This window comes from Mesoplodon bidens (genome assembly GCF_964165515.1).
Source record: "Mesoplodon bidens genome assembly, chromosome: 9".
Taxonomy (NCBI): domain Eukaryota; kingdom Metazoa; phylum Chordata; class Mammalia; order Artiodactyla; family Ziphiidae; genus Mesoplodon; species Mesoplodon bidens.
In genome coordinates this window covers 92,484,452-92,506,404 of record NC_138166.1, presented here as the reverse complement: position 1 = coordinate 92,506,404, position 21,953 = coordinate 92,484,452, and the positions used below count along the sequence as shown (strand labels likewise).

The window sequence follows — 21,953 nt, the reverse complement described above, 5'->3', positions numbered from 1 at the left end:
AAAAATGGTGACTTGAATTAGATCAAATGCACCCATAGTTTATGGTATGGATGCTCACGTATGTGCTTCCCACCATCCTCTTCCCTGATGTTCACCTAGCAGGGTACTTCTTCCTATATCTGAGGCTTGTAAACTGTGTTGCCTTGAGGGGCAGCCTGAGTGGTGGACCTGCTGCATCTGCTTCCCTTTGCGCCGACCACCAGGACAGTCCCTATTGTACTTGGCATCTAGACTTTGTTTAAAGACAGGGTTTTGATGCAAAAAGGTGCAAACTTGTCTATATACTATACATTCAATATGCACACATCAGCTGATTGTATTCATCTATTGTTTTATTGTGTGTGTCTCATATCTTCACATATTCCTACAGTCCAGAGTTGAGGTATGTTATGGGCAATCATCAGGTCTCTAGCTCTGCTTCTCTGAGAGCATCTCTGAATAGAAGACTGAACGTTATCATAAAATACATTGAAACCTGAGAAGTATTTTATTTTATTTTATTTTTTATTTGTTTGCAGTATCGGGCCTCTCACTGTTGTGGCCTCTCCCATTGCGGAGCAAAGGCTCCGGACGCGCAGGCTCAGCGGCCATGGCTCACGGACCCAGCCGCTCTGCGGCATGTGGGATCTTCCCGGACCGGGGCACGACCCCGTGTCCCCTGCATCGGCAGGCGGACTCTCAACCACCGCGCCACCAGGGAAGCCCTAAACCTGAGAAGTATTTTATAGGATGAAGAAGAGAGATGACTATTTACCTAAGTCATATTGAGGAAGTCATAAATACAGGAACTAGTAAATCACTAATTCATTTTGCCATTAGAAAGTAAATATAACTGTTGTGATTTAATGCCCACTTGCTTGCAACTTTTTAAGTGTATCAAGCCACAAAGAAGGAAACCAGTCCTTTGGCTTCTGTGTACTTGGATATATGTTGCACGTGCTACACACATGGCAGAAGCCTGGATATCTTGCTAGCTGTTGAGTCCCAGGATCCATTCTGGTTGCTTCTCCAAAATGAGGTAGGGGGTGTCCCATATGTATGGATACAAACGTTCCCATTGCCTCATTTTATCTCTCAATAGCTTCTTCCTATTGAGAAAACAGTCACACGTTACTGTGTTTAGTTGTGTATACTTCTGTTAGACTGGGTTATGTATCAGGACTGTGCGTTATTTCTCTTTGCATCCCTAGCACCTAGGATATGCTTGGCACACCATAAAACAACAATTAGATGGGAACCAGAATACATGAGGTTAGGTCTCACAAGTCCCCTGCTCTACCAGTTACTGTATGTTTAATTATTCAGCCAACAAGTATTTGGGAGCTTTCTACATATGAGGCGTTATACCATGCACTGGTCAAACAACTTCTGGAATGGGCTGTAACACAGTAAAGAGCCAAACCTAATATGATTGAGCAGGAACCAGAGGCCTTAGCGGACAAGGCTTCTTAGGGGATATCCACTTTCCTCTCAAAAAGAATAACTTGTGGAGTCCAAAACTTTGTGCTCCCCCTTTACTCTGGGGTCAGGAAAGAAAGGAGAGAAGGCACATGACACACCCAGGGCCCGCACTCACACTCAACAGAATACTATAAATAACCAAATAATAAGCTTTAATTTGAATATGTTACAGTGGAATATAGTAATTCTTTTGAAGTACAAAAATAATTAAAAAAAATTTTTCCATTTGCAAGTAATATCTGCTACAGATTATGAAGAGTACACTGATGCTATGAACTGTACACATTACACTACATCCTAAGCCTGGACCTCCCCCTCTCCATGCAACACTACTCTGCAATCTTGAGGCCCACCAAGATGTTTCAAAAGTAGCTATCCTGGGCTTCCCTGGTGGCGCAGTGGTTGAGAGTCCGCCTGCCGATGCAGGGGACATGGGTTCGTGCCCCGGTCCGGGAAGATCCCACATGCCGTGGAGCGGCTGGGCCCATGAGCCATGGCCGCTGAGCCTGTGCGTCTGGAGCCTGTGCTCCGCAACGGGAGAGGCCACAACAGTGAGAGGCCCGCGTACGGCAAAAAAAAAAAAAAAAAAAAAACAACAGAAGTAGCTATCCTTAGTAACAGAATTGGATAGTATCTCTCTTACACTAGTCTTTATGGGGTTTTGTTTTTGTTTTTGTTTTTTGGTCTCAATTCTACAGATTAAAAACTTTTTAAAAAGTTAATCTAAAATTCTGGGAATTGCTCTTTTTGGAATATCTTTTTTTTTCCAAAAGACAGGAAAATGGCAGGGAGAAGCTAGAGTGTTAAGCTCAACGAGAGCTCATTTAAAAGTAAATCATCAGTGGAAAAGTTTTCCAAGTATAGGAAATTTGAAAATAATAGCAATTAACTGGAAGACAAATTTCATTGCAAAGAACCACTGAAAAGTTTCATGTGTCTTTTTCTACTATTATATTTCCTAATATTTTAAATGAGGTAAGTAAGAATCACAAGGATTCTAAAGATTATAGCAGGTTCTGTCCAGATCTGACCCACCTTGTAACTTAGATACTGAGAACCAATTATTGAAAAAACAGAAACAACATAATAAGGAACAGAAGCTTTGGCATATGAAAAATGATATAACTGTTTTCTAAAATTCAGGTCAGTTTATTTTGATTTGTGCTCTGAACTGATTAGATTTGGGTCTAAATAAAAGACTGGAAAACTGGTCATCTTCCTGAGCAGAGCTGGAAGAACCCCTTGCAACTGTCCAGAAGGCAAAGGCTCTCTGCCATCACAGACCTTCTTTCCTTAGCTGCTCCAACTCCTGCCATGTTCCCATCTCCATTCTATATAAATTCTTCATCCACAGTGGATGCTGGGGGTATAGGTGGAAAAACTGACACTATTCTTCTTTAGTGCTTCAAGGAATTATGACTTTCAGTTCCCATGCTGGATAGGGATGGCTCTGCACTTTCTATACCTGTAATACTGGTACCTTAAACTAACAGAAAAAAATTATGTAATATAGAAACAAAGGTAATCTGGTACATAAAACATGTAGGTCTATCTTCTGAAAATAGTTCGTGAGCCTAAAAATGCTCAGTTGTGTAACGGGTTTATATTGCGAGAGCTTGGAAACATTGGGCTCAGATACGACTTAGGACAGAGTCCAGCCATTAGGAAATCCCTCAAAGGGCTCTACATGATCCATATTCTATTAACATTACATTAATAAATAAAATAACCTTTGTAGCCCTACTTTCAAAAATTGATGTTTATTCAGCAGAATATATGAAGAAAAACCTAACCTGCTATGTTACCTAATTACAGTGGGGAAGCGCCTGATGCGATTTGTATACTGTTTCCTGAATATCTTCAAATGTACTGCACAGATTTTTTTCATAGTACTCACCTTTAAAAAAACTGCAACATTCAGGTTACTCCACTGCAACTGTGTTATTATCATCAAGAATTCAACTACTGAAAGAGTAATCCCATAAGACTATTATCTATTAATGACCGGACAGTCTGATAAAGGATCTTACTGCCATTCTTAGAATCATGTAGCTATTTATAACCTCTGCTCTCCCAAGATTCAGAGATGCACTATTAAACTTTTTATGGAATTCCCCAGTAAAACAGGATAATGTACATAGATGGCTAAAATTAAGATGACAGAATGATGGTGACCTTTGAGCATTAAAGGCATTTGTTATTGCAGCTTGGAGAAAATGCCATGGAATGCTAATATGTAAAAAAAGTTATGCCATTCTCCTTAAAGTCAGTAAATCACATAAGAGGACTCTGAGTATTTTTAGAAGAAAGGCACCAGACAAGTCCAAACTCTTATTGCTCATCAGATCATACAGGAGCCACAGCACAAATTATGGCTCTTAATTCAGCCAGGAGGCTCGGTCTAAGCAAGCCAGTCACTGATCTTGAGGCTCGAAGAGCAAGGAAGGAAGTGTCAATAAAACAGAGCCCCGCATCTCACATAAACTTGAGGAAAATGATTTCCAATTTTATGTCAATGTGGTGACTGGTTCCTTAGGACTCTGGAGCTATTTTAGACAGGCACTCTGTTTTCTTTGGCCCATTTCTTCATGATCCGGATGATGTACTCTACTTGGGTGTTACCCGTGCTTCTCAGTAAATGGAGCACTTCTCGAAGGGTCTCTCTGAGGAAAAGATTTGAAAGGACAAAGTGTTTCAATAAAGAATGCAAATTAACAAGTAAAATAAACTTGTGACTGTTCTTCATATCCTTCTGATATGTGTATACAGTGTATTCAAAAACCAATGACAAACTTCCTAGCCTTCTATTCTTTTGATGCCATAGTAAAATGGAAATTCTGTGAAATCCTTCTCACCAATGCAAGTGTTCCTTGTTTACTTCTACTATCTATATATATGCTATTTTTTGCCTTAATATGGCATAAATATTTCCATTTCTATGCTTATTCTGCATGACCAAGTAGAAAGTTATATCAAGGAGCTGGGTTCAAAGAGTTGGGTTCAAATTCTAGCTCTGTGCTAACAAGTGACTTAACTTGTCTGAGCCCCAGATTCCTCCTTTGTTTAAGGTGGTAATCACCTGAAACTGGGTGTCATTGCCATATCTGTAAAATTTTACAAAGCCAGGCATAGATTATTTCTTCAAGAAAAATAATATATTAATAAATATGGAAGAGAGGAGAGTTAATGACCAAGATTTGGCAAATGTCAGTAGTTATATTTTAAGTAATTTAAATTTAATTAAAATTTAAACTCATGTTTTAAGTAATGCAGACTAAAACTTCCCTATTACCTCATCAAATCTATAGATGACTGTCTATTGATCCTCTTCCCTAAGAGTTCTCTCATGTTTTCTACGTTTTCCCTCAAGTATCTTCTTTCAACTACCAAAATTCTTTTCAACTTTTACTTAGGAGTGGAAGTAGATACAAGGCAGGAAGTAATTTTTGATAGATTATTTACTTATAAAATAGTCATGGGAATTCCCTGATGGTCCAGTGGTTAGGACTCAGCACTTTCACTGCTGGGGCCCGGGTTCAATCCCTGGTCGGGGGAACTAAGATGCCACAAGCTGCGTGGAGTGGCCAAAAAAAAAAAAAAAAGAGTTATATCTTCTATTTATACATCAGTAACAAATATATTCCACAAAATTATTTTCAGAAAACTGAATTTAGTTTTAAGTAGTTTAACTTTTATTACAAATGGAGCTATATGCCACTTAATTTTATGTAGTCTTAATGTCTCAGTATTTCCTGGAATATGAGAAGGCAAAAGAAAAAAAAAAAAAAGATTAACCACACTCACTCCATTTCTAATTCTTTGAGGACTAAACTAAGAGACACAAGAAAAAAGCCAATAGGCAAAGAAAAGAGAAGAAGAGATTGAAAAAGACATTGTATGAAAATGACAATTCATTTGGAGCCAAATATATATCTTGCTCTTATACTTGAGAGCTGTAGTATACTCAATGTCCCAATTATACATAGTTTAGAATGATCTGATTCTATAAAATAAAAATTCTGGAGGAAAAAGGTCAGATAGAAATATAAAACTTAACCTTTTATTCATCAAAATAATTTTTAGTTTTCAGAAGACCTGATCCAAGAAAGCAATTCTCATCCCCCAGGAACCAGCAAATGCATAGAGGTAGCGTCTATTGTCTGTCTACTTACTTGGGTTCTCTCCCAGCTAAGATCATCTGGAATATGCCTACACAGGCCCCCCTCTTGCCTTCCCAATATTCAGGGTTGGGATCCAGCCTCTCTAAGACATCAAATGCTTTGGCTGAATAGTAAAACTGGCCCATCTGAATAAAAGAAAGTACTGTGGTAATACTTGTAGTCAAAAGATCACACAGAATGAAACTAAATGTAAAGATACCATGAAACATAATTTCATAAAACAAGTGCATGGGTAATGACAACATTTGCAATTAGTGAATTAGATAAATTTCAATTCCTTATTAAAACAAGAAGGAAAATCACAGTTTGTGTACATGGGTTCAATTTAAACCCCCCTCCCTTCATTAAGTTTTCAACAATATAACATTTCTTCTACATACAGTCAAGTTACACTGTAATCAATATATTTGTCGTTTCTTCTAATCATATTCTAATCTTGAGGATAAACTCTGATGACTGTGATTTGAACTGGTTATTTTTCAAGTTTCCTCAATACATTCTGTAGATGACTACTATCATTCATTTTATGCTAATTTGAGCCTATTCAACCCAAGAGGATGGTCTTTCCCTGACCTTGTCCCTAAAGTCTCAGAATGCCCAGATGTACACTGACTCCTGCTCTAAACAGCAAGTCTTTTAAACATTTAATTCATTTTGACAAACTTCTTTCCCAAATATACTACACATTTCCTTGGTCTCGTAGAGTATGCTGAGTATCATTAAATTTTGCTTAGATGAGGTTTCCTGATTGGCAATCATAAATGTATAGTGTTCACTGAAGTCTTCAAATTGCTTGGCAATCCTCCTTACTCAGTGCGGTTTTGTTACCCTTCCTTTCCTGTGAACTGTGGTTTTACACTTTTGCCAATTTCCTTAAGAGCTCTACTGCATCTTAGCTTAGCTTTTTTCTATACTTCATAGGGAAGACACAACTCTCCTTCCTTCAGTTCAAATTATACTTGTACTTCATTACTCCTTCCCTCTTTTCTGCGTATCTCTCAGAAAGAAGTGTTCTTATTCCTTTTCAAGGTTAATCCTTCTTCCTATGTTCTCCTAAAAAAATTTTTTTTTGGTAAAGAAACACACCAAATGGTGTGGGAAACATACATGTACAGTTTAATGACTATAATGTCAATATAAGTGTAACTACCACCCAGGTCAAGAAATGAAACATTGACAGCAAAACAGATGCTCTGGGCCTCCCTGGTGGCGCAGTGGTTGAGAGTCCGCCTGCCGATGCAGGGGATACGGGTTCGTGCCCCGGTCTGGGAGGATCCCATATGCCGCGGAGCGGCTGGGCCCGTGAGCCATGGCCGCTGGGCCTGCGCATCCGGAGCCTGTGCTCCGCAACGGGAGAGGCCACAACAGTGAGAGGCCCGCATACCGCAAAAAGAAAAAAAAAAAAAAAAAACAGATGCTCTGTGTGCCACTTCCACACTACAACCCTCTCTTTCCCTATTTTCAGTAACTAGTAGTCTGACTTTTATGGTCATCAGTTCTTTGACCTTCTTTATAGTTTTATCAGCCATGTAAACATCTTTAGACAATATAATTGAGTGTTGCCTCTTAGTATATTAGCTATATGAAATAAAGCTGTAAATATTCTTTTGTGTCTTGTATATGTTTTTACAATTCATCTATATTGCTGGATAGAGCTCTAGTTGGTTCATTTTTTAAAGCCTTTTTATTTTAAAATAACTATAAATTTACAGGAAGTCACAAAGATAGTACAGAGTGGTTCCATGTCCCTTTCAACCAATTTCCCCCATTATAGCTTATACAACTATAGTACAATATCACAATACCAAACCCAGGAAACTGACATCACTACAATGTGTATGTACAGTTCTGTCATTTAATCAAATGTGTAGGTTCATGTAACCACCACCCCTATCAAGATACAGATCTATTCCATCACCACAAAGCTGTACTCTCATCCCAGCCGACCACCCCTAACCTCTGGCAATCACCAATTTTTTCTACATCTCTATAATTTTGTCATTTCAAGAATGTTATATATATGAAATCATACATCAGTTTTTTTAAGATTGTGGTCTACATTATTCTCATTGAATCTGCTTCCTAATCCAATTCTCTTCTGTACCTAGCAGTGTTTTCTCAGGCCTCTTGCAATTCTATCTAGCTGCAGATTTGACATTTTCCTTCCTTGGCATTTGATAAAATAGGAACAAGAAAAAGAGTAATGAAAAACACTTTTTTTTTCTCTCTCCTGGTTCTTTTCTTTTCCTTCTGTTCATCTTCATCCTCTGTCTCTTTCACTGACTCTTCTTTCTATTTCTATCCCTTAAATACTGGTGTTCCATGTGGTTCCTCACCCCATTCACTGGTGAATCTCATTCTCTCCCATACTCCACTGCTACTGCTGCTACTGCTACTGTTACTACCACCACCACCATTAACTACTGTTAACTTCTAAAGCTACATCTCTAGTCCGAGCCTCTAACATGAATACCTGAGCTCCAGGCTCACCCTGATAATTTCACACATGTAATATCTCTACCTGGGAGCCCCAAACACACTTCAGATTTAATACATCTAAAATTGAATGAAATCCCTGTCTTTTAGTGTTTTCTTTCCCTCTGCCTTCCCTAACTCACTTAATATCATTGCCATCCACCAAGTTCTATTAAACATTTTCAAGTTTCCTATGTTTTAAATCCTTTTCCACTGATGGTGATTCACTTTATAATGTAATGATTCACTTTGCAATGAGCTATTATTGATTAATTTGATACTAGACTCTCTTTACCTGACGTTTTCCTGTCTTTTGGACAGGAAGAAATATTCCCAAAATAGGAGTTTCCAGAATTTGAGGCTCATTTTTTAAAAAGCTTTTAATCTATAGGATAGGGCCCCAAACTCCTCCCTCTTCCCTGCCTTTCCAACTACACACACACACACACACACACACACACACACACACACACACACACAGAGTTCATCCTTTATTAAATCTGACTGCTTTTTTATTCTCTTTTTCTGGTTCCTTTGTCTTTCCTGTCTACTATTTGAACCATGGTTTTCCCAAAGGTTTGGTTTGCAACTCTCTTACTCTTCTTACTTTACTCCCTTATTGGTAATCTCACTTTTTTCAGGGCTTCAATTACTATTGAAGTGGTGACGATTTCTCCAGATTTGTCTCTGGATGTCACAGGACATCATTCTTGAGCTTCAGAACCAAACTTCCAATTACTGGATGAATATCTCTATCTGCATGGTACCTAAAGATTCATAGCCTTTAGAAATCTAAAACCTCTTCTCTAAACCACTATTTCATGCACATTATTTCATATTTCATTTATATGTATACATGTTTTATGTACATATAAAACCCTGAAATGCTGCCTAGCTCTGAGTTCAGTTCATTCATAAAAGGGTTGACATTTCTGATATCACTATGTGAATCCTCTCACCTATAGCCATTTAATCTCTAGGACACTTTCCCCTAATATTTAGTCAATGCAGCAATATGATACTGATCTTCACTTTCCCCTTAGGTCTCACTCAGACGCACCTTGTAGCAGTCGTTAGCGATGAGCTGTAAGAGGCTAACGGACTCGCCAGAGGTTTCCATCTTGAGATAAAGTTCCCAGGCTAGTCTTGGTTTCTTATTCATAATGTCTACAAAGAGAAACAAAGATTTATGCTTTTTAAATGCACAAGAAATACACTTCTGCATCTTGCTAGTCTATGGATTTGGTTCTATGTTACAAATATACAAAGTAATGGTAAGCAGCTCTTACATGGGAAAGCTTACAATGTCGGCATTAAGCTGGTTTCCCCATCAGAACTCTACCATACTTAAAATACTTAAGTTAGGCTTTACATAGTTATATCTTTTTAGATTGGGTTGACTTCCAGTAGTTCCTACGTTGCTCATCTGCTGAAAGGTCATCTAGCATTCATTCAGTCCCACTCATACAGTTCCAGCCTCACTTAGAAATCTAAATGCTAAAATTTTCCCATGACTTCAAAAACTCAGTGAACATTTTAAAACCAAGTGAAAAAAAAGGAGCAAGAGAAAGACCGACAGACAGAGACGATAGGCTATATAGTACACACAAATTACGTTTTTGACATTTTATCACTTTTCAGGCCTGCACCAAAGTGAAAAGGTTAAATTAGCATAACAATATAATTTAACAAAAAATAATGTAAACTCAGACTCTGGAAGCTTTAATAGGCTAAAGGAAGAACTTGGCATCTTTTAGGACTGTTTATGCTAGGTCAATGTCATATGGTAGAACTAATCACAGGGTAAACATGCATAACACATGTATGTGGCCATCCTTAACTAAGTAGCATTAACAACACTTAATCTCAGAGTTTACTCATTCTACAAAACAAAATTAGAAAACACTCAATAAAAGGATTCCTCTATAACATTTAAAAGAAGACTCACAGCACCGAGTTAACCAACTGAGGTAAATGTAGTCATTTTTTATCTTCTCACTTTGGATTAAAAGGAAAATCTGTAAGAGGAGGAAAAGGGGAATAAACATGAAGATGCTTTTACAATAAAAATATCCATGGCAGCTTGCCTTAGATTAATGAGCATTGTAAATGACCAAATTCTATACAGGTCACTGAGAAAAGTAAAGGACAATTTTTGTGCTGATTTTAAAACACTTCTCTCAGTTATTGATATCACAAGGTAACATGAGGTTGGTGAGGATATAGAAGATTTAAACAGAATAGTTAACAACTGCACATGCTACTGGGCAATAAAGCAAATCTCAACAGATTTTAAAGGACTGGGGTTATACAGATCGCACTCTATGACCACAATGCAATTCAGTTAGAAATCAAAATAAAATAACCTGGAAAGGATAACGTACACACTTGAAAATCATGAAACATGTTTTAGAATAACTCATCGTCAAAGATAATAAAAAGATCATTTCTAAACATAATGGAAATTAGAAAATACTTAGAATTTGAATAATAATGAGTTGAGTAATTTGTTGAATAATAACAAAATTGAATTAAATAATTCAATTGAATTATTTTGAATCATTCAGATAACCTATGGAGTTAGAAGTCAAGATAGTGGTTAGCCTTGTGGGGAAGAGATTGACTCAAAAAGGAGATGGGTGCATTCCCAGGGTTATGATAATATTCTATTTCATGATCTGGGTACTGACTGTTTGGGTATGTTCACTTTAAAAATTCATCAAGCTGTGTACTTTGATTTGTACACATACTTTTCTCCATGTATGTTATGTTTTTATAAAATTTATCCGAAAAAGAAAAATATGAATGTGGTTATAAAATCTATATATCTATTTATATTGTACTTTTTAATATAACCTAAGAACAATAGAACTTTTAATAATCCTTTACCCTTAAACTTTTTATTTGAGTGAGAAAAAGATAACAATATTTTTAGATAGAATTATTCAAATGCCTTCAAAAGCAGGTACCCACCTCTTCACCCTCACTGGTATTGCCAGTTGCAGCTTTGGCTTGGGCATAATTAAAGTTAAAGATGTCATCATTATAGAAGTAACTCTGAAAAACATCCCAAGAACAGGTCACACTGAGCATTAATATATAAAATATAAAAACGTCAGTCATACCAGGTAAACACAAAAATAATCTTAAGGAATTAGCTGATGCCACTACTACCACCACAGTAAAAGGGTGGTAGTAAAAGATACTCTGAAAGTATCTTATCTGTGACATACTATATACAGTATTTTGTATACAAAGTCATCTAGAAAATTCTACACTGACCTTAAACGAGTTGAGGTAAATCAAGACATCATCAAATTGCTTAAGCAGGAAGAAACAGGAAGCCATGCACTGCCTCCCTGGTACTGTATCTGAAATGGAATGGGAAAAGAAACCAGGTGTATTCATGAAACTAAAAGTTCTCTTTAGGGGCTTCCCTGGTGGCGCAGTAGTTAAGAATCCGTGTGCCAATGCAGGGGACACGGGTTCGAGCCCTGGTCCAGGAAGATCCCACATGCCGTGGAGCAACCCATGTGCCACAACTACTGAGCCCGTGCTCTAGAGCTCATGCTCCACAACGAGAGAAGCCACTGTAATGAGAAGCCCGCGCACCACAACAAAGAGCAGCCCCCACTCGCTGCAACTAGAAAGCCCGTGCGCAGCAACAGAGACCCAACGCAGCCAAAAATAAATAAATAAATAAAAAATAATAGTTTAATAATATTAAAAAAACAGTTCTCTTTAGCTGAACTTTGAGTTATTTTATAATTTAGAGACAGGAATGTATTCCAAGACATCTTTCTAGATTCTGAAATTATAGATTCTGTTCAGTGGACAAAACCTCAGCATGATGGAGGTCACAGTACTCAAGAATGACCGATAATCTCTCTTGCGGTTAACTCTGAGTCCCACATGAGCACATGTCCTACAGGCTACAGTTTTCCCCAGATCTTTTCCAGGGCTTTGATTCTCTCACCCAACTCCAACACCTGCACACTCAACTATCGTGACTTAGTATCCAACATTACTCATCTAAGACAACCCAACACTTCTGGTCTCAAATGGAGAAATACTTTGCCATGGAACCATCTGATCCTGATCCTTACCAACTTTTTGTCCGATAACAGATGCGTATTTGAAGTGGCAGAGGATTAGAATAGCACCTGGCCCTCACCACTGCCACTCCCAATCCTCCTTCCTCTGTGCAAGATTTTTCCCCCAAAACACTTAGCACAGATATACTATAAAATCTATTTTTTAAATTTATTTATTTATTTATTTGGCTGTGCGGGGTCTTAGTTGCAGCATGCAGGCTCTTTTAGTTGCGGTATGTGGGATCTAGTTCCCTGACCAGGTATCGAACCCGGGCCCCCTGCATTGGGAGTGCGGAGTCTTAACCACTGGACCACTAGGGAAGTCCCCTATAATCTACTTATTATGTTTATAGTCTGTTCTCTCTAGACTGTACAATGCACAAGTGCAGGGGGATTGGTTTGTTTTGTTTACTGCTGTATCCCCAACACCACAATACACTTTTGTTGTACAAATGAATTAAAATGGGGAAAGAAAATGTTATCCAACAAATAGTTTTGGTGAAACATTTGAAAGAAAATGAATATCCAGGGGTGATTAGAATATTTAACAATCAGTTCAGCATGAACACTGTTCATCAGAATAGATGCCGGACATGGACAACTGGTACAGACAGCCATATTGGTTCACACTGGCTAACTATCAGCCCTTTTTAGATCCCTTTCTCAATCTTACACTGAATCTTCAGTGATGAGATTGATAGTTTAATAATAAAAATGAAGCCACAAAACTACTGGTGGGAAATATAGGTGAATATTATATAACTTCAGGGATAAAAAAGCATTTTCTAAGCTTGATACCCATGTAAGAAATCATTATAGAAAAGATAAATAAGATATAAATGTTTTTATATGGGAAAAAAATACCATAGGCAAAGTTAAAAGCAAATGACCTACTGGAAAAATATCTACAGCATGACAAAAGTTTTATACATAAAGAGCTCTTGAGAAATCAATAAAAGTTAACATTTCAAATAAAAAACAGAATCAAATTTTTAAAACTCTTGTGAACTAGAGAATATACTTATTCTCCTCTATTTATATATCCTTTCATCCCATTTTATCTGAGACGTTAAGAAGGGCTAATTCAATATTCTCTCCTGTGTCTGAGTTCCTACTTTATAATGGGAAGCCTAACAGATATATCTCTGGACAGAGAATCAAACTTCACTGGTCAGTATATGACCAACTCCAGTTATAAATCATGCTCACAAGTACAGATTCAGACATACCACATTCACTAGCTGATCCTCCCACCAACTGGAAGAATTGCTGGGCAATTTTCATATGATCCTTCTGAAAAACAAAGCAGAGCTGATACAGAAGAATAAGCTGAAAATATAGTATTTGTATTACTTTGTGGTTTTAACGTATTTGTCAGGATTTAACATATACCCTTGTTTTAAATCCTCCCCAAATCAATAGTACTAATTCTTATTAGCATAGGCAACTAGAAAATGATAATCTGCAATTGAATTAAAACCTATTTAGGGTCAGATAGAAAAGAGGAAAAAAATCCAGTCCCCAAATTCTATCTTAAAAGTATCTTCAGGGCTTCCCTGGTGGCGCAGTGGTTGAGAGTCCGCCTGCCGATGCAGGGGACATGGGTTCGTGCCCCGGTCTGGGAAGATCCCACATGCCGCGGAGCGGTTGGGCCCGTGAGCCATGGCCGTTGGGCCTGCGCGTCCGGAGCCTGTGCTCCGCAACGGGAGAGGCCACAGCAGTGAGAGGCCCGCATACAGCAAAAAAAAAAAAAAAAAAAAAAAAAAGTATCTTCATTAAATGAACTCATTCATTCATTCATTTAACAAATATTTATTGCTCTTTTATCATATATCAGACCTTGTGGTAGGAGCTATGGCTATAACAAGGAGTATTTATTAAATAAAATCATTAATTTATTCAATAGCTATTTATTGCCTATCTACTACATGAAGCACTTTGGAGTGAGCTGGAGATAAAAACATTTATTTATATTACACTTTGTTCCAAAAAGAACTTACTATGCCATATTCAGAGGAATAAAAGCTTAATTTTAGACAGCATTTTGGTACTTATAAAAAGCTTTTCCAGAGAAACAATTATTCCCATTTTACAGATGTCAAAATTAAAGCTCAGAGGTATGCAAGGTTAAAAAAAATTCAGTGAAGGGACTTCCCTGGTGGTGCAGTGGTTAAGAATCTGTCTGCCAATGCAGGGGACATGGGTTCGATCCCTGGTCTGGGAAGGGATCCGCAGAGCAGCTGAGCCCGTGCGCCACAACTACTGAGCCTGTGCTCTAGAGCCCGCACACCGCAACTACTCAGCCTGCGAGCTGCAACTACTGAGCCCATGCACCGCAACTACTGAAGCCCGCCCACCTAGAGCCTGTGCTCTGCAACAAGAGAAGCCACCGCAATGAGAAGCCCGCACACGCCACAAAGAGTAGTCCCCGCTCGCTGCAGCTAGAGAAAGCCCGCACACAGCAGCAAAGACCCAACGCAGCCAAACAAATAAAATTTTAAAAAGTCAGTGAAAATAAGAATGAATTTTTGCAATGATTTGCTGTTGTTATTAGATATACACACTGTTTAACAATTGGGCTTTTTTTTTTTAATCAAAGCAGCAATTCTTAGGGTTGCAGCTTTCTTTTTTTTCTTTATTTTTTATTTCATTTTATATTGTTTTATTTTTTTGGCCATGCTGTGCAGCTTGCAGGACCTTAGTTCCCCAACCAGGGCTTGAACCCGGGTCCTTGGCAGTGAGAGCGCCAAGTCCTAACCACTGGACCACCAGGGAATTCCCTTTTCTTGTCTTTAAATAACACAGAATTCTTTTCACAATGCAATCTGGACTGGGGGATATGGAGAATAAAAGGAACTGCAGAAGAGCCTATTTGTAAGCTTATTGCTGGTTGAAATCTGATGTTCATTTTGATCTTTTCCACATATATAACTTTGCAAGCTACAGATTACCAGTGATCTTATACTCACCGAACCCATTTCCTGGCCAAGGGCTGCATTGACCACTCCTTTGAGGATATACTCCTGGAGACATGGAATATCACTAATTAATTTAAAAGGAATGTGGAACTATGAGATATCTTTCAAATACATCATTTGCATCAACTTAATGCTTTATATATATTATCAGAAGTTACCCAAAGTCACTTTTCTCTGTTCTATCCCTGGTTTGAATGAAAGAATTAGCAGACTTTCATTTGTTTCCCAGGAAAGTATTCATATAACAGAATTAATCATATTTGTAAATTCTCAGTCTTAAGCAGAAAACCTCAGTGGACACTCACAGGAGTTAAGTTTTGTTTTTATTTCAATTCAGTGGAAAAAATTAACAATAAAATGTTTATGTAATAATTTTTGCACCTTATCAGTCACTGCCATTCTCTGTGATGACATCATATATATATTATCAATATTTTTCCCTTTCCAATGATATAATAACCTTCCTCTGCTAGTGATCCCTTACTTCAAAAAAAAAAAAGTATCCTCTGATTCGCCTTTGTAAGGTATTCTTGGTTTTGGAGTCCTGAGGCCTCACCTGTATCCCCTTCAGACTTGGTTCTGTTCTTTAATAGGTACTCTCCTTAGCTTTATCAATTTTTATGTGGGTACTATTTTTATTTAAGAGGGTTCATAAAAAGAACAGAAAAAAAGATGCTGAAGCCTTTAATACACTGGAGAAATATACCTGTTTAGATCTAGAAACAGTTTTCAGTCAGTCTTTCACTCAGTGAGTGGGATACTTACTAGGTGCTTAGTATACATAGTGTTGGAGATACAATACAGACACAATCCCTGACGGCAAGGAGCTAACAACCTAGCAGGGGACAAAGACATAGTACAGACAATCATACTGCTGACATAAGTTTCTATATCTAGTTTCATCAGAATTCTAGATTTCAGTATTTTCAAACATCAACCCTTTTGAGGAGATGACCACATATACGGGAGTTTACAAATATCAAAAGCCCAGGATATTCATTCTCATATCAAAAGTCTCACATAAAAAAAAAGTCTCACATAACATTCCTAGATCAATATATACGATCTTTCCTGAGATTCTACAAGCAAGAAGCTTCTCTAAGATGCCTTCTGAAATTCCACTTTCAACAGAACTTGGTTAGTAAAAATGCAACACATTTGCAATTACCTGAGGAGTAGTAGGTTCCAGATCCTTAATTAAGTTATAAGCTTCTTGTACATCATCTGAAATATAAGAAATAAGTAGCTATGCTAATCTGTATCCTAGCAAACTCTTCTGAAACAGTCTCCCAAATGATAAGATCCTTCAAACATTCATGGGAAGTATGATTTGTTTTTTTTTGTCTCTTAACTCTCCATCAAGTTCATTGTTGAGTAGTAGATAACCAAGTATCTGTAGGAAACCCATATTAAGCCATGAAGCACCTAAAAGTTCAAGCTAAAAATAAGGAATGGGGAAGTATATGCCAATGGCATTGTAATTATATAAGAAAAACAACCATTTTTTAAAAAGATATATAAAGTATGTAGGAGTGAAATGACATGAAGTCTGGGATTCGCTTTAAAATATTTCAGCAACAAAAATGGGAGAGGGAGGATAGATGAAAAAAGACTGGCAATATCTAGAAGACTGTTGAATCTGGGATGTATATTTGGGTGTTCAGACTATTAACTTGTTTTGTTTATGTTTGAATATTTTTAGAATAAAAATTAATTTATAAAATATATGAAGTGTTTATTTAATTCTCATCCAAAAGCATATTTCTTTGTGCTTATATATCAAATTAGATAGGACTATTTGCAAGTTCATGTTGTTATGCTAATAAACACATTTTCCTCGATGAGGAATATGTTGTCTGGTTGGTTTCTACCATGCACCTAAAAAGGCCCACACTGTTAGTCCGATGTCCACGACAGAGTGCCAGCGCCACTGCATGGTAACTCCTACCCTGTACTCACAACTGTTAGATAAAAGACTGCTTTAGGCATGTGTCTAACAATTTTATCCTTACTTAGGGGAAACAAATATCACGTTCTCTTTGCATCATACTATTTCTCATGAGAAGCTGGGGGTACAAATAAACAGAAAGGCAGACAATTAAAAATTGTCTGAGCAAATAAAAAACAATTAATGATGAAAAAGAAAAGACTCAAGAAAATGTAGATGTACATTACATACAGGGGAACACAAGAAAAAGAAGAAACAAGGGAGGGGAAGGAAAAAAACAGAAAAACTGAAATAGAATGAATAGAGAACAAAGGGCAGAAAAATAAGAGGAAAAGAAAAGAACAGAATGAGTGAGAGATTGGAAGCAATAGAAGAGGAAAGAGAGAATAAAGAGAAAAGGCACAACAAATAAATACCAATAAATTTGTTCTGTCCTACGAACCTGTAGCAAACATATTTTTGGAAGTATTATGAATTGATTTTAAAGATTAAGCAAGTAGTTCAGTTAGAGATTAAATGTTCTAAAATATCTTAAATAGGCAAGACCAAGACACAGTTTTCTTACCTTGACGAAGGTAGTAAATCACTAAGTTTAGCCTAGCTTCAGGAATGACATCAACCAGGGGAGGCAAAACCTGCAAAGCCCCTTTACCTCCTCGGAAAACAACCTAAAGACAGAAAAACTCTGTATTATGGCAATAACTATGAGTTCACTTATTGGTAGAAATGTGTAAGCAGCTGACACAACAGTTATTCTTTGAAAGGATGAATATATTTGTGAAGCTCTCTCTATAAACACATGATCTTGACCTAATTAAAAGAAAACCATCCTAAATTATAAGAAATAGAATAAAAGCATAACCTTATTGCATACATTTCCTTTTCTCCTCATAAGAACTGTAGAAAACTCTTCATTAAAGTACCCAATAATTAATGAAACTTTTTTTCTAGACAGATATTCTCTATCAAAACTCCACGAAGGGGGCTTCCCTGGTGGCGCAGTGGTTGAGAGTCCGCCTGCCGATGCAGGGGACGCGGGTTCGTGCCCCGGTCCGGGAAGATCCCACATGCCGCGGAGCGGCTGGGCCCGTGAGCCATGGCCGCTGAGCCTGCGCGTTCAGAGCCTGTGCTCCGCAACGGGAGAGGCCACAGCAGTGAGAGGCCCGCATACCGCAAAACAAAACAAAAAACAAAACAAAACAAAAAACTCCATGAAGGAATTTATATAATCTTTCTGAGACTGTTGCCTCATCTCTAAATGGCATTAGTAATGTCTACCTTTCAGGGTTATCATGAGGATTAAATGAGTTAAAGTGGGCTAAATGTGTGGCACATAGTAGGTAATATTTCATTTAGTTTTTCAGTAAATATTCATTAGCACTTACTATATGCTTGGTATTGTAATAGCAGGGCTACACCAGGAACAAGTCACTCCTCTGTCACTATATAGGCTATACTCAGGTGGGGAGAGACCTTCAAAGAGCAAACTTAAGTATGTTGTCGTATGATAATAAATGCTACAGAGAATAGCTAAAACAGAAGCACCATTCATGAAAGGACAGTTTTGCATCCTGTTCTGTACTCAGAGTCTAGCACAGTATCTGGCACACAGTTATTTCACAAATAAATATACAGAAATCAAGGCAATCAGGCATAAACTACCTAATCTCTTTTTTCTACATCAAAGTATCCATATGGTCATCTTATTTGCTTCCTCCTTGTCTGAGATGCTCCCTTCTCTTGCCAAGATTAATTCCTTCATCTATCTTCTTTGATGTCATAACTTCTGACTCCATCTAGATCTTGTTTCTGCATTAATCAATCATTCTATTTCATTAATCCTGGTCCCATTTCTCAACTTCAAACATGCACAAAGGTTTCTGCTCTCTTGAAAAATCTTCCACTTGGTGCCACTGTTCCCTCTGGATAGCACCTTATTTTTCTCCTTTCTTTCAACGCCACACTTGAAAAGTATGTGGTTCCCTGCTTCAAATTTCTTCTCATCCCCTCACTCCTTAAGTTCCCAGAAAACTTGCTTCTGCTCTCTGCACACTAGTAAACTCACTCTACAAGTCACAAATTAACCCCTTTGGCCAAATTCAGTGGACTATTCTGTCCTCTTGCTCCATGACATACCTGCAGGTTTGACACTGATGGAATAGCAGTGGCACTGTCTGCTATATGCTTACTATATGCTGCGTACTGCTTGAGGTACCTTATACACATTACCTCATTTCATCTTCACAAGGGAATAAGGTAGGTACTGTAATTTCCCCTATTCTACATATGAGAACATGGAGACTCATCAATGTTTTGTGACTTACCCAATGTTACCAAGCTAGTACATGGTATAACTTGATTTTGACCACAGATCTGACTCCAAAAGTAGATGTTAATAACAACAACTTATATTGCTTAATATTTTTCAGGTTTTGTTTTAGACATTAAGGTAATCTGTATTCATTGGCAAAAACTTACATATACTATTACAACACGAAAAAGGAAATTTTCCATTTTTTCACTTTTCTCTTTAATCCCACCCTCCAAGAATAATTCCTATTGCTAGCTAATATGCATCTCCCAGTTATACGTACATATAACAGTTCTTTATTCTGGCTGTATATTATGTCCACTTGGGAAACTTTTAAGAAAAGTACTCATGGCTGAACCCTAGGCAATCATTCAGTAAAAATCTCACCCATCATTATTTAAAAAAATCTCCCAGGTGATTAAAATGTGTACCTGTAATGACATTACAGTTAGAAGCAACCTAAGTGTCCATCAACAGATGAATGGGCAAAGAAGATGTGGTCTATATATACAATGGAATATTACTCAGCCATAAGAAAGAACGAAACTTTGCCATTTGCAGCAACATGGAGGGACTTGGAGGGCATTACGCTAAGTGAAATAAGTCAGACAAAGAAAGACAAATACTGTATGATAACACCTATATGTGGAACCTAAAAAATGCAGCACACTAGTGAATATAACAAAAAAGAAGCAGACTCACAGATATTGAGAACAAACCAGAGGTTACCAGTGGAGGGTGGGGCAATGTAGGGGCGGGAGAATGGGAGGTACAAACTACTGGGTGTAAGACAGGATACAAAGATGTATTTGTACAACGCAGAGAACATAGCCAACATTTTGTAATAATTGTAAATGGAGTGTAACCTTTAAAAATTGTATAAAAATCAGAAAAAAAATTTTTAATGACATTACTGTTGACCTTGAACAACAGTGGAGTGGGTGGTTTAGAGGCAATGACCCTCCACACAGTTGAAAATCCGAGTATGACTTATAGTCAGCCACCCACATCCATGGTTCCTCCACATCCGAGGATTCAACCAACCTCAGACCGTGCAGTATTTACGATTGAAAAAAATCTGTGTATAAGTGGACTCATGCAGTTCAAACCCGTGTTGCAGAAGGGTCAACTGTAAATTATCTAGGTGCTTTTTCTCGCCTGCCCTTTCTTGAGATATTTTCTTATCTTCCTTCTTCCAGCCACTTAAATACAAATGCTCTCTTGGAGCCATATTTTTCTCTGTTTTTAACCCTTTCTTCAACTATCACTACTCTTAAGAAAACTTCTAAACCTGTTCTCTGGTCTTAATCTCTTTCCAAGTTTAATTCCCAGACTACTACCACTAACACATCATTCTCCACAAAAATTAATCTGTCTTTAATTTATAAACTAGACTAGAAGTGAAAAGATTAGAAGCAGAAGCTCATAATAAAAAATAACCACAGAAAATGCTATCTGTGATGGAGGCCTGAATTAGAGGAGGAAGGGAATGAATATAAGACAATACCAACAAAGAATTAATAGGATTAAGTGAGTGGGTAGCTATCAGAGATAAAGGGGAAGAGAGAGTCTAAAACAGCTATGGTTTTCGGCATTCATACTCAGAGACTTGGTGCCAAAGAAGGTACAGAGAAATCAGAAGGAAAAGTAGTAGTTATTATTATTGCCATTTTCAGATGAGGAATCTGAAACTCAACAATATAAAATAATTTTCTCAATGTCCCATGTGTCTGAGTTGAATGCACCTGCTTTGCACCCACTCTACTGCATAGTCAATGGAATCAAACTTGAAACTTCATCTGAATGTTTTTTTTTTAGCAATGGCCATCGTAATCCAGCCCTAAACCTAAGCCCCTTTTTACTTTTTCACTAAGTAAAACTTTAATTTTTCACTGTGCCCCAGTGCAAACTTTCTGTTCTAGTAAATTCAAACTGCTCACAACCTATCACGTCTTCTTCATTCATTCATCCATGTCCCTGCCACAAATGAACCCTATAAATCCCAGCCATCTTCCAAAAACCAGCTCAAGTTTTACTTTCATCAGAATATCCTCCCCATTTATTATAACCCAAAGGGATATGTTCCTTTGTCTTTGCCAACAAAATGAACACGTGGATCTCACTGCCTTACACTTCTTTCTAAATGTTAAGTATGTATTACTGCCCTCCCAATAAGGATTTGCTTGAGGAAAGAACCTGATATCATAAACTCATTCTCTCTCCTCCACAGCAAGAGTTTACTTAAAGTAGAGAAATACTTGTTGAGATAACTCCCTTCATTCATCTTTCTAACCACTGTGATGTACCAAAATAGGGTAAGCCTCAGGTCAGTCAAGACTGCAAACTATTATTCACCAGATTGTGCCTGATGAGCTCTTTAGCAAATTCAAAGGAAGAAGAAGCGTTGTCCATCAAGCTTTTGAGTTCTGCCTGAAATTAAAAAAGGAAAGCCTTATGAAAATGAGAACTGTATAGTTCTTATATCACATATAAAATGTTACAACA

General features: G+C 37.5%; 1 protein-coding gene across 4 annotated transcripts in view; it reads right to left on the bottom strand.

The window, feature by feature from the left end:
• IFT56 (intraflagellar transport 56) overlaps positions 1-21,953 on the bottom strand; it is a 38,066-nt gene continuing 16,113 nt past the window's right edge. For 2 of the 4 annotated variants that reach the window (XM_081243828.1, XM_081243830.1), the window contains 11 exons: positions 21,804-21,878; positions 17,703-17,805; positions 16,358-16,413; positions 15,181-15,234; positions 13,441-13,504; positions 11,400-11,488; positions 11,091-11,174; positions 10,066-10,135; positions 9,178-9,284; positions 5,634-5,767; positions 1,597-4,124 (listed from right to left, as the gene is read on the bottom strand). In XM_081243828.1, the coding sequence (XP_081099954.1) occupies positions 4,013-4,124; positions 5,634-5,767; positions 9,178-9,284; positions 10,066-10,135; positions 11,091-11,174; positions 11,400-11,488; positions 13,441-13,504; positions 15,181-15,234; positions 16,358-16,413; positions 17,703-17,805; positions 21,804-21,878 (948 nt within the window). In that variant the 3' untranslated portion in view covers positions 1,597-4,012. Of the gene's footprint in view, positions 1,089-1,596; positions 4,125-5,633; positions 5,768-9,177; positions 9,285-10,065; positions 10,136-11,090; positions 11,175-11,399; positions 11,489-13,440; positions 13,505-15,180; positions 15,235-16,357; positions 16,414-17,702; positions 17,806-21,803; positions 21,879-21,953 lie in introns of those variants that run through there. The other 2 variants (XR_014016623.1, XM_081243829.1) reach the window with 2 other exon arrangements.